This window comes from Schistocerca piceifrons, chromosome 5 (assembly GCF_021461385.2).
Source record: "Schistocerca piceifrons isolate TAMUIC-IGC-003096 chromosome 5, iqSchPice1.1, whole genome shotgun sequence".
Lineage (NCBI taxonomy): Eukaryota > Metazoa > Arthropoda > Insecta > Orthoptera > Acrididae > Schistocerca > Schistocerca piceifrons.
In genome coordinates this window covers 281,372,593-281,392,778 of record NC_060142.1, presented here as the reverse complement: position 1 = coordinate 281,392,778, position 20,186 = coordinate 281,372,593, and the positions used below count along the sequence as shown (strand labels likewise).

The window sequence follows — 20,186 nt, the reverse complement described above, 5'->3', positions numbered from 1 at the left end:
TGATTAAGGAGAGGAGCAAGACACTGCATCGGTGACAAAGTGACATCGAGGGTGGGCAGCTAGAGCATAAGGGAGCTGTGACATGAATCAAGGATGGTGCAATGAGTAGTAGGACTGAATGGGAGAGATATACAGATGACATCTGCCCCCTCCCCCCCCCCCCCCCCTCCTTCACCACACCTATCCCACCACATGTTGGTCAGCTCCTCAGCAGACTTGATATTGGTGGTGTGGTCATTTACTGTGACTGTTGGACACACAGATCCAATCAAACGCTTGTGAATTATTTTTGTCCTCCAGGGAAAACTGGAGGGCCACATCAGGTGTGCTTGTATGATTTAATTGGTAGCATATTCCAACAAAAGGATCAGGATTCCAGTTTTGTATCCCAGTTAGGCCAACAGTTCTTACCTGTGACATGTGCTTTGCATAGGGTAAAATGATTAATTCCTTTAAATTAAAAATATTTTCACAATCTTAATAAAGATTTGTGCTTTTGTAACTTTATCATGCAGTATTTTACTAAACTACTAACGTTACCATTTGCTGCTTGTGTCAATATACAGGGTGTACATAAAGTCCGGGAACACTTTCAATTATTTATTGCACAAGAACCAAACATTGTACAGATATCATGGTGCGGAGCGAGCTTTCTGTGTGTTGGAGTTCGACAAAAACAAGTGTGCTACAGCTGTCAAATCTGGGGTACAAAGCATCCACATGAATGCATTGAATTTGAGCATGATTCCCCAAAGGAAAATGTTTTTTGTGCCCTGTCATATTGAAAACTGTACGGGCCATTCTTCTTCGCCGAGAGCAGTGTCACTTGATATTCTTACTTGGACGTGTTGCAGTAATGGCTGATGCGTCAAATGCAATCAGACTCTCCATTCATCTTTCAGCAGGATGGGGCTCCACCCCATTTTCATCGTGAAGTTCGTGGGTATCTGAACATGGACCTGCCGCATCAATAGATCGGCCGTGCTACAGAGTGGGACAAGCTGTTCCATGAAATAGCCTTCCCAATCAGATCACGCTCTGTGTGACTTTTTTCTGTGGGGACAAATTAAAGACCTGTTGTGTGTACTGCTGCCTCTACCATGTGATGTAGCAGAGCTCCGGGAGGGAATATGGGAAGCGACTGCCACAATCGACGATGCCATGCTGAAACGGGTATGGCAAGAATTCAGTTACCGTATTGACATCTGCCGGGTCACTCGTGGTGGTTCGCATACTGAATTTTGTAAAAAAAAAAAAAAAAAAAAAAATCAGGGTTTCTCTTCAAAATGCAATATGTATGACATCTGTAAAATGTTTAGTTCTTGTGCAATAAATAATTGAAAGTGTTCCCAGACTTTATGTACACCCTGTATTTCACTCATCGTTCTGCAGTAATTTTGTGACAAGATAATCCTGTCTCATCCATGCTGTTTAACATAGTACTTGAGAAAGTCATCCTTGAAGTGAACAGCAATGAGAAAGGTACCAATCTAAATGGGAGAACATATTTATTAGCACCTGCTGATGACTTACAGCCTCGGACACTGAGACTGCATTTTGGGGGTCTAGCCCAAAATATAAGCACAGTCAGTCTTAAAATCAAAGCTGAGAAGATGAAAGTGATGGAACTATCCAGAGGAGCAGCACAGAGAGCCCCGATGCAACCAGGATATCAGTATTTGGTTAAGGCAGCAAAATTTGAGAATTGGGGAAGCTGTTTCAACAACTTAAAACTGGCGGTACTAGATTATCAATTTACCCAGAACATTTCAGCATGAGAGATATGGCGACACCACACAGTACGCAGAAAAACCAATCTTATTTATAGTGGTGTTACAGGCAACCGTAGACACTTAGTACCATAAAAGCAGGTGTTTAGAAACGGTTGGCATTTGGGGGGGGGGGGGGGGGGAAGAAACCCACAATCTCAAGGAAGCTGTTTAGCACAGAATGAGATGTGAGTGGTTGGACAAGGAAGAACCAGGGATGTTTTGAACTGATATGGCAATCAACCATTATTTATGAAATGAAAACAAGAAGACAGTTGGTGTGGAGGATGAATATTGGTATACCACTGTAGACTGCCAGATTTCTCTAATTTTGCTGTTACAACTGTCGCACAAAATGCACGTGAGATTAGATATGCTTTTTACTTGTTTTGAACATGTGCCTTTACATTCTATGAGGGAAATCTACATTGTTGTGTCCGACTCTACAAATTGTTGAGCAACACAAACTCGTGACAAATTGTATACCTCCTCTCTGGATTTTCTCATCCAGTATTTGTATATTTCTGACTGTAAAATAAAAAATTACCAGTTGGGATCTTCTGCAACTTATTGCAGTAATTTGAGTGTGCTAATCTTAAAATTTTGGTAGAGATTTTTGAGAAAGTGGAATATGTGGTTCAGTACATTCCTGGACTAGTTGTTATTTAAGAAACATGATTCAAGCAGATAGAATAGGGTATTGAAGTGATTCACAGAAAGACACGACGCAATCTGCTTGGAGAGAATAGGGTGTTGAAGTGATTCACAGGAACACACCACACAATCTGCATGGAGAGTAATTACAGTGAGAGTTTCACAATGTTGGAACATTGGCCCATTACAGTTTTTGGCCTGTGGTAATGAACTGTCGTTTTATTTTGATCAGCATGCAGAATTAATCCTTTCTGAATGTGAATTTGTAAGGACTGTTATCAAGCAAATCAAATACACATTAACAGAGAAAACAGTAAATTATGTTTTTGTAGAAGCTATGAACTGGTTTTGCACAAATGAGCTAGCATTAAACTCTGAAAACAGATATGACTCATCCAGTTTGGCACTTCCAATTGATGATATGTACAAACTAGAAATAATAAAGACATTGGAAGAAAATTCTCAGTTATTTACCACGCATGATGACAAAAACTGAAACCATAAAAAGCATATAAAAGACTTAAAACATTGAGGTTCAGCTACAACTGTCACGCCGGCTGCTGGTGACCGAGCGGTTCTGGCGCTACAGTCTGGAACCGCGCGACCGCTACGGTCGCAGGTTCAAATCCTGCCTCGGGCATGGATGTGTGTGTTGTCCTTAGGTTAGTTAGGTTTAAGTAGTTCTAAGTTCTAGGGGACTTATGACCTCAGCAGTTGAGTCCGATAGTGCTCAAAAAAAAAAAAAAAAAAAAAAAAAAAAACTGTCACAAAAATAACTCATAACTGTGAGGACAAAGAAGTGAGTGAGTTAACATACCCTGGATGTTTTCAATCATTGATGCTCGATAGGGCAATTGTTCATTTAAATGAACAGTGTTCATCGCGCAATAGAAGATAATTACAATTGTGTGTTTGGTGCACGCCTGTAAATCTTGACAAATTCTGTATAAGCAGTTGGGGATGTCACCTACATTCACACAATACGTCTGTTGACTGGTGAAATATTTTGTCAACAACCTGTTAGAGTTGCACAGTAATTAAGATATTCACAAACACAACAGTAAAGAGAAAAATTATATATACTACCGACTAGTGAATTTATGTTTATACGAGTGAAATGCACAGCTATAAAATTCTTTGATAACCTATCTCTAGTATATGTAGGGCTGGACCCCTGCATATTCGGCCACCGCACTTGTGAATATGCTTCACAGGTCATGCGTAGCCCCTGTAAGTTGTTTGTCAATAGAAGATTCTGTGTGCTGTTTACTGCCAAGCCGCCTCGATGTCTGGCGGCGCAAGCCGCACTGATATGTGGCATGCTGATCGCAGTAAACAGCGCATCAATTGCAGATACCTATTTGCATTCGTACCATTATGTGTCCACATGGCACTGTGCTGGTATTCCTCCATGGACGGGTACTTACATCGCAGCGCAGCCCCTCAACAGCCAGTTTGGCTTTTCGCTCCTGACTGACTGCCTGCTGCACTCAAACCTAGGCTGGACTATGATGCCTGCTGCTGCTGCTATTCTCCAACAGTGTCATATCACACCTTCCCCAGGACCACAGCCATTGTCAGCATGTCACACTCTGGAAGGCACCGCATCCTCAGTGTATTGCCACTACCGGCAATTGTAGGCTTTGCCATAGTGTCAACTGCTACACACCATTACAGAAGAACTCTTAAGTTGTATTTATGTTTGAACCTTTGTTCTCTAAAGTTATACTGTGTTTAGTTCTTGGTAATTAAACAAACTTTGTGTCTAAACAGGGTTCTTGAGGCTCAAGACTACCATGTCATCCTCTGCCAATAAATGTCACTGGATGTGGCTATGGAGGGCATGTGTTTAGCACACTGTTCTCCTGGTGGTATGATGAATAAACATATAATTGTTGTTTCAATGCGGGAACATCAATCACACCTTTGGCACACCACTTGGAGGAGGATACTTCAGTTGGCAGTGAGGATGTGGAGTTTCTTTTTTCTGTACCACTCTCGTCTCAAAGGCGACTGGCTTGTTTCTGGGCCTTCTCCCCCAGTGCTTTGTGCTCCACTAGGTAGTTTCTCCTTAGCTTTGATGTTATATATACAGGGTGATTCACGAACATATGCAAATATTTTAATATGTTATTCTACAAGTAAAACTAAAGAAAAAAGTCCATATAAACATATGTCCGCAAATGTTTAGTTACAGAGTTATGGCTAATAAAAGATTTTGCCTGAAATTTAGCAAATTCACTAATATGAAGCCATCGCAAAACTGTACGAGGTTACAGTAAAGCACTATTTCCATTTGTTGGTCTGGTGAATCTAAGAAAACATGTCCCAAACGTGTATCTATAGTAGTTTTCCAGAACATCCAGAGAAGCAAAGATTATTATACAAGTAAATTTGTTCGGTTGGTTGGTGTGTGGGGGTTGAAGGGACCAAACTACAAATGCCATTGGTCCCGTAAATTTGTTTACTTTCCATTAATAATGTGGAAACGTTTATGTCATGGTTGGCAACTGTTAGTGACATGTTTCAGCTGTTTCTCTACAACCTCTGTTGAAAGCTTTGTGCAATTCTCTGGAATTTAAAAAACAAAGTGGACCAAGTAGTTGTCAATAAATTAAAATTTTTACAAAATTACTTTTTTGCCTCTCTGGATGTTCTGGGACATGTTTTATTAGATTAACCACAGCAATAACAACAAAATAAATGGAAATTGTGCTTTACTTTAACCTCATACAGTTTTGTGATGGCTTCATATTAGCGAAGTTGCCAAATTTCAAGCAAAATCTTTTATTGGCCATAACTCCATAAATAAACATTTGCAGATCAATGTTTATATGAACTTTTTTCTTTAGTTTTACTCATAGAATAACATATTAAAATATTTGCATATCTTCGTGACTCACTCTGTATAGACTGAAACGTCAAGTGAAAATTTGTACCAAGGCTGGGAATCGAACCTGGGTCTCCTGCTTACTTGACAGGTGCGTTAGCAACTAAGCCGCCTTGGCACAGCGGTTCATACAACTGCACGGATTACCCTGGCATGCCTCCTTCCTTGATTCAAATTCTCACTGCCACCCCAAGCTACTTTAAATTCCCCCTTACACACAAACAGAATTGCTGAGGCTCTCCTTGTTTTGGAATAGCATCTCAGCACCAAACGTAAATGGGGGATGCAGCAGGTGCAGGTACTCATAAAAATGAAATGACACAATTTCAGAGACTTTATTGGTCTCATACGGATATAATTTTATGTATTTCGATCAAGGAGGGAGGCATGCCAGTGTGATTTGTGCAGTTGTATAAATGGTTTGCAGAGGTGGTGTAGTCTCTAATGCCCCTTCCTAGTAAGCATGAGACCCAGGTTTGATTCCCAGCCTTGGTACAAATTTTCACTCACCACTTCAATTTGTATACATAAAAACAGAAATTGTGTCATTTTTTTCTTCTCAGCATTTGTGTACCCTTGACACAGTATTTTCGTGGTTCTGGCCCTCATTCTGATTTCTGCAAGCTGCTGTTGACTGTTTTATTGGCATCTTTGACTTTGTCATGTACCCCACACCCCTTATTTTTCCCTCTTATGTTCTATGACCATATGCCTTCTTCTTTCCTGTTTTGCCTTATTTCTGTCTTGTGCTGGTATACCCTATTCTTTCTTCTGGCGTTTTTGCTTGCACTGTTTCACTGCGCCCATCCTCTTCTCGTTTGCTGTCAATCTTGGGCCCTCCTTTGTGTTTTCGTCCCTTGTCTCGCTTGCTCATTTGCCATGGTTTCTCCAGGCTGGAATTATCACTCCTGTAGCTTTCGCAGTTCCACCAGTTCCTGTGCCACATACCCCGCCAGCTTCTGAACCAAGGCCATTCTGGCTCCTGTGCCACATGTTCCGCCAGCTTCAGTGCCATCTGCTCTGGTGCCTCCTATACCGATGTCTGCTGACCCAGTGCCTCATTCCCTGGTGCTCTCATCACCAGACCCTGCGCCTCTTCAGGTCCCAACACTGCCGGCCCACACTTTGCTAGCTTGTCTGCAACAGGCCTGCTTGCCATGCAGCCCTCTGGTACTGCCCCAGCACTTGCATGTGAGGTCTTTGGATGTCATTCCTCTCCTTGTCAGCCCTGCTGCGGCGACCCTCATCACCAGCCCTCCTATCACAACAAGCCCTGGTAAGCCCAACTCTCCTGTCCTCACCAGCTCTATCGATGTCAACGCTTTCTCGCTCACTGGCCCTGTTGCAGCCGGCCCACCAGTTGCCATTGTTGCAACCACCTCTGAGGCCATCCATGTGGTCTCCTCCCAGTTATCACTGACTATTGCCACCAGATCTCATGACACTGTCCCTGGCTGCCCTCATCCGCACCCACTGCCACCTCCTCCATGAATACCCTGCAGCTGGTCCAGCCGTCTCTGCCGGTGCCACTGATCCTGCCATACATTCTTCCAGGTTCTTTAGTTACTCAGTCTACCCATCTACTCTTCAACATTCTTCTGTAACACCGTTGTTAACCCTGGAGTAACAAGGTGCTAATCCCAAGACATAAATAACAAGGTGGGGTAAAATTTACACCACTTTTTCTGAATTATTTGTTTCACAAAAGAGGTTCTGGAGTAGCATAAAGTAATAATCACACAATATGAAACATTTATTACAAAGTATAGTTATGTTTTATAATATGACAAAGCAAATCATTACTATAATATCAATGCATTTTATTGTATCATGGTTGTCATATACAGAAATATGACACTGCACTTATCTATTGCATTCAGTTACCCTTTGTGTTATGACATTGCAAAACACAATAGAATAAATCACAAGGCATAAGAATCATTGAAGGAAGTAACATGTAAATTGGTAAAAAGTATAAAGCTAACAACTACAAAAAAAATAGTTCCTCATGTGAAAGGAAACACAGACTTTATAAATTATTTTCAAAATTTGATGATATTTTGAATATACCAAACATTTTCAAACTAAACTGTTACGGCAACTTTGACAAATATTTTTCCGATGGTCCTTGCACACTGGTTTCGAACAGACACAGCATTCAAATGAACTTTTCCGGATGTCTTTTCGACTGAAAAAGAAAGCAACGTCCACTTTTTTTTTTGAGATCGTTTCTGGTTGTGCTGCTGATCTTGGAATATAGCTCACAAAATGTGTCAAAATCTGTTCCATGGTTATGCGAAGCTCTTTGGGTAAATTTTTTCTCGTGATTCTGTCCTTCATTTCTGCTTCAACCAGCCCGAATGCCAATGACTTGAGAAAATTGCTTCAGCTATTTGTGCTGCCATTATCGTTATACAAGACATAGGCATTTATTCCTGATGCATCTAAAAGCCCATACATGTATCGCATTGTCCAGCGCCTGGTTTTTCGTGGTGTGGTCTTGTTGTGGCATAGTAAATCAAATACATTGACTCCCCCTTTGTTATCATTGTCTTCTCATCTATTTCATCTATCTCCTGCGTCGTTGACAAAAGAATAACGTTTTTATTTTTCTTTGGAATGTATGACGCCAACAATTTTTTCTCTCCTGTAAATGAATACAGATGAAGAAACTGGCCTATTCTTGGTTTGAAGCAGGGATTCAGGTATTTCTGGTTTATTCTTGCGTAAGGTGCCAACCATTGTCAACTTTTTGTCAGCCAGTTTGTCGGCTACTTCAAAAGAAGCAAACCAGTTGTCCATTGTAATGTTCCGGTTGGTTCCATACACAGGTTCACATAATTTCATCACATAATATGTAGGAACTGAAACACATTTGTCCCTAGTCTCTTTCCCCAATTATGGAATTCTTGGATAAAAATAATATGTCTTCGCATCACATAATCAAATTATCTTTAGTCCATATTTGCCTGGCTTGCTTGGCAGATACATTTTGAATGGGCATCGGCCTCGGAGGCTAAGGAGTGTCTCGTCAGTGGTTAGGAGGGCAGAGGGAGTGTACAATTCTTGACTATGTTTGTCAAACATACACCATAAATCACGAAATGCAGCGAACTTGTCTGCCGTTATTCTTTGCAATCTGGTATGTTGATCATCAAATCTTAGATTATTGATCAAAAACTCGAATCAGTTTTTCGTCATAACTCCTCAGAAAAATGGGGACCCATATACTACAGAGCACACATCAGTACAATTCAGATGCACATTTTTTAGAGCCCCACTCATAAAAAGAATACCAAATAAAGCTTTTATTTCGTTTTGGTTGGTATCTCCAGTATACCACCGCTGCGGTGATGTGAATTTTTCCCTTGAATTAACAATTTTTTGGTTTGTGTATGTAACTATTAGTGAAACCATGTCACTAGTAAACAACAGTTCAAATAATTTTAGGGGAGACATTTTGTTTAATGCCTTGCCTAGTGCACCAAGTGCATGTACCACTATATTCTTTGCTGGCACTCTCGACGCTTTTTTGTGGAAGGGATGTGTGTTCCAACAATACCCATTTCTGCCATATAAAATTTTCCTTACTTGGCTGTCTCCTTCGTCTGATGAATCAACCTCAAATAGTGGTACATCAAATTCGTCATCCTCCCGGTTGTCTGTGATATGACCGTCTTCAGGTTCACTCACATCTTTGCTTGATTCACTGTAATATACGTTTTCAGCCTCTTTACAACACCCTCATTGGCATTGTAGCGAGAAGGAGGTACTTCTGTGGGCGGTATCACTAACCTGGTGTCTTGCTGCTTCGGTAAGTCCCTCGTAGCACAGTGATAACCCTCAGTCTCCAGGTTCCATGTAGTTTGTGATCCTGCTGAAGTGAAGTGTTTAGGGATGCCAGTTGTTAATTGTCAACAACGTTTGTGCTATAATTGCTTTAATACAGAAATTTCCTTGTCACACACATTACAGAATCAGCATCTGCAATATGGCGGCTCTGGACTACGCTGTTATTTGACCCTTTACACACATTAACACAGTTTTCTGACTTTAAATAATTAGAGACACTGCTCATGACACATGCCATTCTTATAACTAATAACTTCACTTTATATCTTGCTTAACATCTGAAATATGCACTCGTGACTGTTCTTTTAGAGCCGCCCCGGTTACTTGACCGTGCGTTTTGCGTGGCTTCTCACGGCTGACTCGCCCTGTCTTCCCGAAGGACAAGAGAGACCACCCTACTTTTCTCTCTCAGCCAATAAGGACACTTCTCTCGTTTCCTACACATATATATATTTCCAAACTTTCAGCCAATGGCCGTTCAGATCACTGTTGCTAGGCAGATCTGACGTCATGTTTGCGGACATTGTGACGGAAGTTTGTCTTGGAACACTGTCTCAGATTGTAAGATCCTACTCCCAAATAGTTGGATCTTGTCCCTACTAAGGTTGCACAACATTGTCTCCTATGATTTCATCTCTAATGCTCCTTTCTGACGCTTAATTGTCAAATGTACATGTAACCTAGCTCCTACCGAGCATTCCCGATCGCATAAATATGCATAATACTTGGCCTAAACACGTGAAGGGAATGCACATATGCATTACACGCATTACATCTTGACACTCAAATTTTCTTATTATTTCCTCTGGAGTTCTTAACAGTTCATGAGAAGACATTTTCTAGGCCTGCAAAAGAAAGTACCACCTATTTTATAAACAAAAAAAATTAACATAAATAACAAGGTGGGTTGATTTTTTACTCGAACGCAAAATTTAACACTTTACCTGTTAAAGGAGCATGGAAAATAAAGCCTGAGAAATTATAGCCTCCTCAATGTGAACAACAATACTGACTGGAAAGGTAAACAATGACTCTTGTCTGAGAAGTCAGTGGTACCAACATAGGATAAAAAATTATATCGACTGCGATAATTTTTTGCCCCACCTTGTTATTCTAGGGTTAAAAATCATCTGTTCTCTGTTTGTCTTTACTGTGTATTATCCACATCCATGTAAGGTTACATAAAAAAGAGCTCACTAACTTTCACAAACGACTTCCTAATACTTAAATTTGTGTTCAGTGACAAGGTATTTCTCTTATTCAGGAAAGCTTTTTTTATTTTATTTTTTTCCCAGTCTACATTTCATTCATATTCTCTCTGCTTCTGACATCATCAATTATTTTGCTGCCTGAATAGCAAAAATCACCTACTAACCTTAATCTAATACCCTCAGCATCACCTGATTGAGTTCTGATACACTCCACTGCTCTTGTTTTATTTATTTGTATTAATTTTATAACATGTTTCCAAGATACTATCCACATAATCTGACAGAATTACATATCAGCAAACTTTAAAGTTTTTTTGTCTTCTTCTTGAACCATAATTCCCTTTCCAAATTTCTCCTGTTTGTTTCACTATTTGTTTAATGCACGGATTGACTAACATGGGGGACAGGTTACAACTCTATATCACTCATTTTACTTCTGTTTCCATTACATGTCAGTGGACTCTTAAAACTACACTGTCTGGTTCCTGCACAAGTTGTTTATAACTTTTTACTCTTTACATTTTATTCCTGATCACCTTGTTACAGTCAGTATTCAAAAGCTTTTACTATATCTCCAAATACTGTGAATGTGGGTTTGCCGTTCTTCAAACCATCTTCTAGCATTGTTATCGGCTCAGTATTTCTCCAGGTGTTCCTACATTTATCAGGAACTTAAACGGATCCTCCACCAGGTCAGCTTCTCCTTGGTATTTCATCCTTCCGTAGTTAATTTGTATTAACATAGTGCTTAATGGTATGCTCGGGACTATTAACAGTCATTGTCCCTTTTCGGAAAGTCTCTGTCAAATCCCATGTAATAGCCTAAGTTAACCTCTGCTGTTTTTAGCCATTTGTCAGTATTTTCAACTTTGTACAGGCATTGACATTTGAAAAGTGTATCATCCATGCACAGTATCATATACTTTACCATGTGAATTATGGAGCTGCTTTGTCAAGAGAAGCAGATAACTCCTGTTGTCATTCATAACAACATGCTCCATGTGGCATCGGTGGTGGTGTTATGTTGTTGCACATACACATTGCCCTGAAAATGCCGTATCAGCATGCCTGAATGGTGAAAGATATCTATCATTTAGAGATGTTTCTATGCTCTGTGCAGTGTTCCCTATGTCTCTGAACATTTACTTGTGCCCTTTACTTCAACAGAATCTTTTCACAATTAAAAAAAAAAAACTACCTGCAGATTGTTGTTCTTCATGTAATTGGCCTTATCAAACATTACCTCACCATCATCTCAGGACTGAGCAAGGTGGCACAGTGGGAGGACATTGGACTTTTAATTGGGAGGACTGCTGCTGATCTTTCTTTCCTGCCTTTTTCTCATTACCTCATACTTGTATTGCCAAGGTCAGGGTTACTCTAACAAGTTATACCTGATGTGCAGCATTACTTTCAATCCACTCTGATAGATTCCCGCTAAATGTTACACAAGTCAGCAGCTCTTTGACTTCAAAAACATGTTTGTAAAAGGCACTATGTAATACAGCTTGCAGCTACTACTGCGATCCAGCTTTCATTTCCCTTTCAATGATCTCTTATCTATGGTAATAGGAGAAAGTCACAAAACACTATATTGGGTGAGTAGATATGTAGATGTTGATTCATCTTATTCTTGAAACATTGCTAACTTATCATAATTTGTTTTCATGAAACGTTCTGTTTTCTTTTGGTTCTCCACCACCTCCACCTCCTTCATTAGTATACGTGATGTTTGTCACAAAGAGAGATAGGACACGAGTAATTTCATTAAAATGAATCCGAATTATGTGATTTCTTGATCAGTCACTCTTTTGTTGTAAGCAGACTGTGTTTAAGTATTGGAATCTCGTGAAACTTATGATGGGCGTGTATTGTTTTATGTACCAGTATTTAATCAGTTTTCTTTATACAGTAATTTTTCATATAAAGGCAGAGAGATGCGTAAGCGGTTTTAGAGAAGATGGTTGTAACTAAGAGATGAAAATGGTATTTTTTAACCGGTTACAAATATTTTAGGCTATTGTCAGTATAACAAGCTGCAAAATTATTGAAGATTGCATATCAAAATTATAAAACAATGCTAATATTATAGATGCAAAAAATTACAGTATCTGTATATTTGTTGAAGGCTTAGAAGAATTGAAGAGAACTAGAGGGGAGCTCCAGTTACAAATAGACAAGGCAGAAGAGGAAAAATGTTTAAAAGAAAAAGAACTAAAGAAGCTATCTTCTGATCTTTCACGAATAAATCAAGTACTAGATGACAAAATAGCAAAGAGAAATGCACTTGACAAAACAATAAGTGAAACGGAAGGCGCATATGTTAAGGTAAGTGACAGTTTTTGTAAATTCTCATAATTTCTGCATATTTAATTTTGTAGGTACAGTTCATAATTTTTGTGGTAGGCCAGAAATTCAATGTAAGTAAAATCTTACGAACACTGCAGTGTGAATTAAATAGATTAAAATCTACAGATAAGATACTGATAAAATCGAGCATCGCACATATAAGCTGAAACACAGTAGTGATTCATCACTCAGATACTATAATTTTTGACGTCGGGTTTATTTTTATTTATTTATTTCACAAGCAATGTTTAATTTTAAATTAAATCTGGCTATACGTGGTACTTGTCAGAAAAAGAGAGAGAACTTGAGTAATGTCAGAAATCTGTGGAATTCTACGAACCCACACGTCTTGCATCTACAGCTCCTTCTACATCTACAGGATGGTCCATCTGAAGTTTCGGATGAGATTATCTCACAAACTATGCATTGGGTAAAAATAGTGGGTAAGACAAGTTAGTAAGGTCAAAGGGGGGCATCAAATGATACTATATGTGACCTCCAGCCCTCACCCCCTTGGGTGGGGCGGGGGGCAACTTTTAAATCTTAAATGGAAACACTCATTTTTTTTATTGCAGATTCAGATTCTCCATAAAAAGGTAAGCAACTTTTGTCTGAAACATTTTTTTAAACCATTGATAGATGGCACTGAAATCAAGAAAAAAAGTAAAATTGGGGAAGAACTCTGATTTATTTATAATTATGTGAGAATGACGCATCAAATCAATAAAAAATGTGCACCAGTTCTTTCGTTATGTCAAATTAAGCTATTTTTGTACAAAATGTACTGTATCCTACTTTTAGCATTACGCAGGAACAATGACATGTATATAGTAGAGTCATGTTGCCATGGAATGTTTCATTAGTGTGAGTCCCCTTGCCTCTCACATGTTGGGGTGTTTCATTAGCATGAGTTCCCTTGCCTCTCACATGTTGGGGTGCTTGATTAATGAAATTAGCCGTGAAGAAATTGTTCAAAATTATCCCCATTTGCTTCACTGCATAAAGTCAATCATCTGCGAAAGTTGTCCACAGTTTTGAGCAGCACATCCTGTGGTATGGTTGCACTTGCTCTTCGAATGCATTGCTCCATACCGTTTCGGGTTGTGGGCTGTCTTTCATAAGCAATAATTTTTAAATAAACCCACAAGAAAAAAATCAAGATATGTTAGGTCTGGTGAACGTGGAGGCCACTGAATTGGTCCGCCGCATCCTATTCACTGACCAGGGTACCGTAAATTTAAAATGTTCTGCAAATCTTTGCATAATGGGGAGCTGCTCTGCCCTGTTGGACCACATTCATTGCCTAGTTTCTAAATCAACATCTTCCATCAGCTCCAACAAATCATCACAGAGAAGTTGTAAATAAGTTTCCCCAGTAACACTTCGGTCAAAAAAATATGGTCCTATCAAGTAACCATTTAAAATTCCACACCAGACCATTAACGACCATTTGTGTTGATTGTCAACGGATCTGTGCCAGTGTGGATTGACAGGGGACCAATAATGACAATCTTGACGATTTAATCCACCGTTGTTTTTGAATGTGGCTTCATCGGTAAACACTACGAATCTAAAAAAATCGTATATTTGCATATCTTTCGGCGTTAATGCCTGTGTCAGTGTGATATGATATGCATGATATTTATGTGCTTTAAAAATCCCCAAAACAGTTGATTTCAGTATTCCAGTTTGTCTCTAAATTGCACGACTAATGATTTCGGGATCCAGTTGAACACAGGTGAGAATGGTAAGGGTACGAGCGTCATTTTCATTGTATTCGCGATGACGAGGTGGATGGTGCATGTATCCATTTCGAGCTCATTGAGTGCAATTTCAAATAATGTTTTCGCTTGGATGTCATCTGTTCGGGAAACGATCCACATACAATTGTGCGGCTGCAGCATAATTGTTATGGCATTCACCTAAAATTAACATCATATCAACAATCTCTGTAGGAGAATAGTGAGCCATGTTTCGCTAAAGAATAATTTACTTTTGTCAGTTGATGTTTACGGTTCACAATCTGAAAGTGAAGTGACGTCTGATCACATTGCACCAAATTTATACTGAGCCATAGTTCGCAGTTTGGCCACAGTGGGGTGAGTAATGCAATTGTGAAGAGTTCCCTAACGAGATTGGTGCACATTTTGTATTGATTTGATGCGTCCTTCTCGGATCATTCTAAATAAATCAGAGTTCTTCCCCAATTTTATGTTTCTCGATTTCAGCGCATCTGTCAATGGTTTTAAAAAATGTTTCAGACAAAACTTTATTACTTTTTTTATGGAGAATCCGAATTGGCAATAAAAAATGGGGGTTTCTATTTAAGATTTGCAAGTTGTCCCACCCAAGGGAGTGGGGGCTGGGGGTCACATGTAGTATCATTTGATGTCCCCATCTGAGATTACGAACTTGTCTTACCCACTATTTTTACCCGATGTATAATTTTAGAGATAATCTCATCCAAAACTTCAGATGGACCACCCTGTATATCTATACTCTGCAAATCCCCGTGAGGTGCATGGCAGATGGTACATCCCGTAGTTCCGGCTATTAGGGTTTCTTCTCATTTCATTCGCATACGGAGTGCGGGAAAAATGATTGATTGAATGCCTCTGTGCAAGCAGTAATTGTTCTAATCTTATCCTCATGATCTCTATGTGAGCAATACGTACCGTATTTACTCGAATCTAAGCCGCACTTTTTTTCCGGTTTTTGTAATCCAAAAAACCGCCTGCGGCTTAGAATCGAGTGCAAAGCAAGCGGAAGTTCTTAAAAATGTCGGTGGGTGCCGCCACAACTTAGTTCTGCCGTCGAATATATGTGGCGCTACACAAGCATGCTTTGTAGGCACAAACATAAATACTGGCGCCAAAACCTCTGCGTCAGTAAATAAATTAAAAAAAAAAAAGGTTTTTCTCCGCGCCGAGTTTCGACCACTGAATTTTCATACATTATCCAACGAAGTAAATACTAATTCCGTACTGTTCATCTTCGAATGTAGCAGCATTTCAATGTACTACGAAAACCCGACTGGCAAGAATGTTTAGGATGTTTGTCAATATGGCCAACTCTACGTTCTGAATTTTTTCCTATCTGTGAGAAGAGATGGTTGCTAATACGAACTTTTATAAATTGTGAATCACATGCAGTATTCTCGTCACCATAAGAATAATACGAATATAAACATTTTGCCATGTATTGTTTCGTGTTTGCTACTATCTCATTTAAATCCTGTCTGCGAAATAAACCACAAAACTAGAGTGAGACAACAGCAAACGCGGAAGAATGTACATATCATGTCATGTTTATATCCGTATTATTCTTATGCTAAACAGTGATACAGTCAGAAATGAAGCGAGGCAATTGGCTAGATTTTTAAATCTAAGATGACTCTAATTTCTGTGCAGAATGCAATGTACTAAAGAGGCGCCTGCAAAGATTTTCAAACGGAGAAAATTTTTCGCTAAACTCTCGTTCAGAACATCTTCTATCATACGCAGTCTATTATTTGGTTCTTGTTAATAATTATCAAAGAAAGCAGCAGTGTGAGTAACAAGAAGTAGCAGTCTCTTGCCATTGTTTCGCTAATGAGACGATTCCTCTCTCTCTCTCTTTTTCTTTTTTTTTATTTGTAAGCGGCAGTAGCGCGCTCAAAAGCAAGCCATGCCGCGATCGGCGACAGGCCGTAAATGCGCAGTATCAGAGTACGACAAACAATGCATGACACAGTACAGTAATCCATTTCAGCGTGTGACGCAAACACCTATAACAAAGAAAACTGCGCTTATCAGATCAAAGAAAAATAAGCAATCAATTCAAACCAGACGAAGCACGTGAAAAAGGAAGGGTACCCGTATAAATACGGACGGAGCGCCTGACGCATAGCAATGGCTACCTGGTAAAGCTTAACTGCTAAGCTTACGACTCGAACCAAACTACTGTAGCTGTATCGTCATTCATTCGACCTAAATTGTCTCATATTACAGTGGACCAACTTTGTTTCGATTTGGAGATGCTGCCTAAAGCTTTTCTCTCCCCTTGAATTTAGAGTCTCAAATTTCAGGTGCGGCTTAGATTCGGGAAATTTTTTTTTCCTTGATTTCGAGTCTCATTTTTCAGGTGTGGCTTAGATTCGAGTGCGGCTTAGACTCGAGTAAATACGGTAGGCAGTTGTAGTATATTCCTAGTGTCATCTATTTAATCCAATTTTTGAAACTTTGTTAACAGACTTTCTTGGGATAGTTTACTTCAACAGTCTACTAATTCAGTTCCTTCAGTATCTATGTGACACTTTCTCACACATTAAACAAACCTGTGACAATTCGTGCTGCCCTTCTCTGTATATGTTCAATATCCCCTCTTAGACCTATTTGGTATAGGTCCCGCACACTTGAGCACTATTCTAGGGTTGGTCACACCAGTGATTTGTAAGCAATCTTATTTGTAGACTGAATGCACTTCCCCACTATTCTACCAAGAAACCAAAGTCTGCCACCTGCTTTACCCCAACTGAGCCTATGTGATCATTCCATTTCATATCCCCACAAAGTGTTACACCCAAGTTTTTGTATGAGTTGGCCGATTCCAGCACTGACGCATTGATGTTATAGTCATAGGATACCACATGTTTTTTGTTTTGTTTTGTGAAATGATAAATTTAACATTTGTGAACATTTAAAGGAAGTTTCTAGTCTTTGCTCCATTTTGAAATCTTATCAAGGTCTGACTGAATATTTATGCAGCTTCTGTCAGACAGTATTTCATTACAGATAACTGCATCATCCAAAAAAAGCCTGGTGTTAGTAATGCAAGATCATTAATGTACAACATGAACTGCAAGGGTTCCAACACACTTTCTGGGGGTATACCCAAAGTTACTTCTATATCTGACGATGACTCTCCATCCAAGATAACATGTTGTGTCCTCCCTACCAAAAAGTTCTCAATCCAGTAATGAATTTCCCTTGATACTCCTTCTTATGATCACACTTTTGACAGTAAGCATAGGGGTGGTACTGAGTCAAATGCTTTTAGGAAATCAAGAAATAATGCACCTATCTGACTGTCTTGATCCAAAGATTTCAATAAGGCTTGAGAAAAGCACAAGTTGGGTTTCACATGATCGATGTTTTCGGAATCAGGTCTGGCTGGCTTGTAGGAAGTCATTCTGTTCAAGATACCTCATTATATTTGAGCTCAGAATATGTTATAAGATAGGATAGTGAATGGTAGTTTTGTGGATCACTTCTACTACCCTTCTTGTAGATGGGTGTCACCTGTACTTTTTTTTCCAAGAACTGAGCAAGTTTTTTTGCTTGAGGGATCTATGATAGATTATAGTTAGAAGAGGGCCAATCTCAGCCACAAATTCAATACAAAATCTAATAGGGATTCCATTGGGCCCTGGAGATTTGTTCAGTCATAATGACTTCAGCTGTTTCTCAACACCACTGACACTAATACTTATTTCGTTCATCCTTTCAGTGGTGCAAGTATTAAATTGAGGCAATTCTCCTGGGTTTACATTTGTAAAGCAACATTTGAAAATGGAATTAAGCATACAGCTTTTGCTTTGTTATCCTCAATTTCAGTTCCTGTCACATTCACTAGGGCTGGACACTAACTCTGGTGCCACTAGCAGCCTTTGCAAATGACCAGAATATCTCTGGGTTTTGTGAAAAATCATTTGCTACTTTTCTGCTATGGTAGTCATTGCAGGCATCACACATTTCTCTCGACAGCCAAACGCATTTCATTCAGCATCACTCTATCTATTGTCACGTGCTTTGTTTTACATATGTTTTGCAGTAATCTCTGTTTCTTTGCAGTGACTGTACACTGTGGACTGTTGTAATGGGACATATTTATCCAACATCTGGTCAATTATTCTTGTAAACTTGAGCCATAGTTCCTCTACATGCTCCTGCCCTGTGCTGAAAGTTTCAAGTTCCGTATTAAGCTATGATACAACTGAATGTTACTGATTTGGTTTACTGAACATACATTTCCTTCTGCTTGTTTCAGTTGTCCTTTGTACTTTGGTAATCTTCGTTGCCACAACCATGTATTGGTCACTGATATGTGAAATGCGTTCACATTTCACGATTCCAGCTCTAACCTGTATTGCAGATTATGTTGATATTCCTTATGGTTCCTTCTGTTGTTTTTATTATTACATTTCCAGACTGAACTTAAATCATCAATTCTTTACTTTTATGACATATGTCATAATCCCATAAATGCAGTAATTTTTCTAAATTCATTCATTTGTACCATGTTTGTGAATCCATCATATCATTTTTAGTATGTTTTATGTTAATAATATATGTTTGTCATATTCCAGTCAGCTGTCCTATTTATGCAGTCAGCAGCTCGTGGTCGTGCGGTAGCGTTCTCGCTTCCCCGCACCCGGGTTCGATTCCCGGTGGGGTCAGGGATTTTCTCTGCCTTGTGATGACTGGGTGTTGTGTGATGTCCTTAGATTAGTTAGGTTTAAGTAGTTCTAAGTTCTAGGGGACTGATGACCATAGATGTTAAGTCCCATAGTGCTCAGAGCCATTTGAACCATTTATTTCTGCAGTTTATGTGCAGGGCCTACAATTTATACTGGTTCCAGAATCATAGAACTTTTATCTTCCATCATCCGTATGTCACTTCATGTCCAGATTTCAGTTCATGTCAGTCAGGTGTATGTATCTCAATTCCAGTAGAGCTTTTTGCTGTGACTACTTGATTTTAAATGCTTCAAACATTGTCAGATAGTAAGACAGCTCTACATCCCTTGAAATAAATATTTCTGTCAGTAGTGTGTTCTTTACTTATGTGAACATAAAATGAGTTTGCAAAATATATATTTCCTATGTACTCCTCTTCTGTTGTTCACTGTACTGCACAACTGAATGATTTGACAGCCATATGTAAATCCAAAGACAGAGTTCTGACATTGACATCATATTGCACATATAAAAAGCAAATATCAGGACAGCTGGCTGGAATATATCAGATATACATGTAAGTATTATGTTTTCTTGTTTTATGATGTGTTCTACAATTTCCTTGAGAATCTCCTGATTATGAATATATGGAAGAGAAAGTACACCTAATCTAATCTAATCTTATTTGATACAGCTGACTGCCTAAGAATTCCAGCTGACAAGAATGATTTAAAAATGCTTTGTTTATCATTTTACTGGGAAAATTACAAGTATATCGGTCTGTCATAATGGGTAAAATCTTGGTTTAAATGTTGAAGATAGTTTTAATATTAGAAAAAGAGGTTGAAAGAAGAAAATAAAGCAATATGTGTGATACTTCTTCATTTCAGAATCATATTGGTACTGTCTGTGCAGGTAATTTATCAGCAAAGAGTTCAGTTCCCATAAAATAATTCCGGGTTGTGGGCTGCAACAGCAGTCAGGTAAGGGACCCATACCAGGTCGAATTAATGCAAAAGAAGAG

At 39.1% G+C, this 20,186-nt stretch overlaps 1 protein-coding gene across 3 annotated transcripts in view; it reads left to right on the top strand.

Moving 5' to 3' along the window:
• The window catches only part of LOC124798693 (Sjoegren syndrome nuclear autoantigen 1 homolog), a 51,809-nt gene that overhangs the window by 10,635 nt on the left and 20,988 nt on the right, over positions 1-20,186 (top strand). For all 3 annotated transcript variants that reach the window (XM_047262202.1, XM_047262204.1, XM_047262203.1), the window contains exon 2: positions 12,505-12,704. In XM_047262202.1, the coding sequence (XP_047118158.1) occupies positions 12,505-12,704 (200 nt within the window). The remainder of the gene's footprint in view (positions 1-12,504; positions 12,705-20,186) is intronic.